The 714-nt window shown below is 47.5% G+C and overlaps 1 protein-coding gene across 1 annotated transcript in view; it reads left to right on the forward strand.

Annotated features, from left to right (window-relative positions):
• LOC104985863 (chromosome unknown open reading frame, human C14orf159) overlaps nt 1-714 on the forward strand; it is a 63,854-nt gene that overhangs the window by 27,196 nt on the left and 35,944 nt on the right. Inside the window, 2 exon segments of the mRNA XM_010836260.1 lie at nt 331-360; nt 362-536. Of these exon segments, the coding sequence (XP_010834562.1) occupies nt 331-360; nt 362-536 (205 nt within the window).

Genomic DNA, 714 nt, shown 5'->3' on the forward strand with positions numbered 1-714 from the left:
GTAAGGGTAAGGATAATTAAGGGTTCAGGAGGTCCTTTCTGATATCCATGGGATAGCATTGAAAGAAACTACAGCCCCAGCTGTAGCGGTGGGTACTTCATTTCTTTCTGCACATTTAACATATCATCACTTTCCTGAAACTTGGGGTCCCCTGTTAAAATGGAACTTGATTTAGCCATAAGCCAACTTGTTCTGCCCTGGTGCCAGTAATGGTGTAAGGAGTCCTAATGGGTAAGTCCAGGCATGGGTGCCATCTTTTCCTATCAACTTGATGGAACGGACAGGTTTGATGAAATGGGCTGGGCTCAGTCACTCCTGTTGTGTGCCTTAGAGACCCCACTGGCTTTCACCAGCACACCAAGGTTGCACAGTTACAACCAGCCTGAAGGGTACAGCAACTCCAACCAGACATCTCACCCCTGAGGGAATTCCAGAGATCCATCACATTTCCCAGGATCCTTTGCACTACAGCATGGCATCAGCTGCAGCCATTCAGAGAATCAGCGAACTGGAGATGATAATTGCCATCGACCCAGGTAACAAGCCAGTCACAGCTGCAGACATAGAGAACAGACTTGTAGACACAGACAGGGAAGGGGAGGGTGGGACAAAATTGAGAGAGTAGCACTGAAACGCATATATTACCATTTGTAAAATTAGACAGCCAGGGGAAATTTTGCTCTAGGGACACAGGGAGCTCAAATCCAGTGCTCT

This window comes from Bison bison, unplaced genomic scaffold (genome assembly GCF_000754665.1).
Source record: "Bison bison bison isolate TAMUID 2011002044 unplaced genomic scaffold, Bison_UMD1.0 scf7180017864061, whole genome shotgun sequence".
NCBI lineage: Eukaryota > Metazoa > Chordata > Mammalia > Artiodactyla > Bovidae > Bison > Bison bison.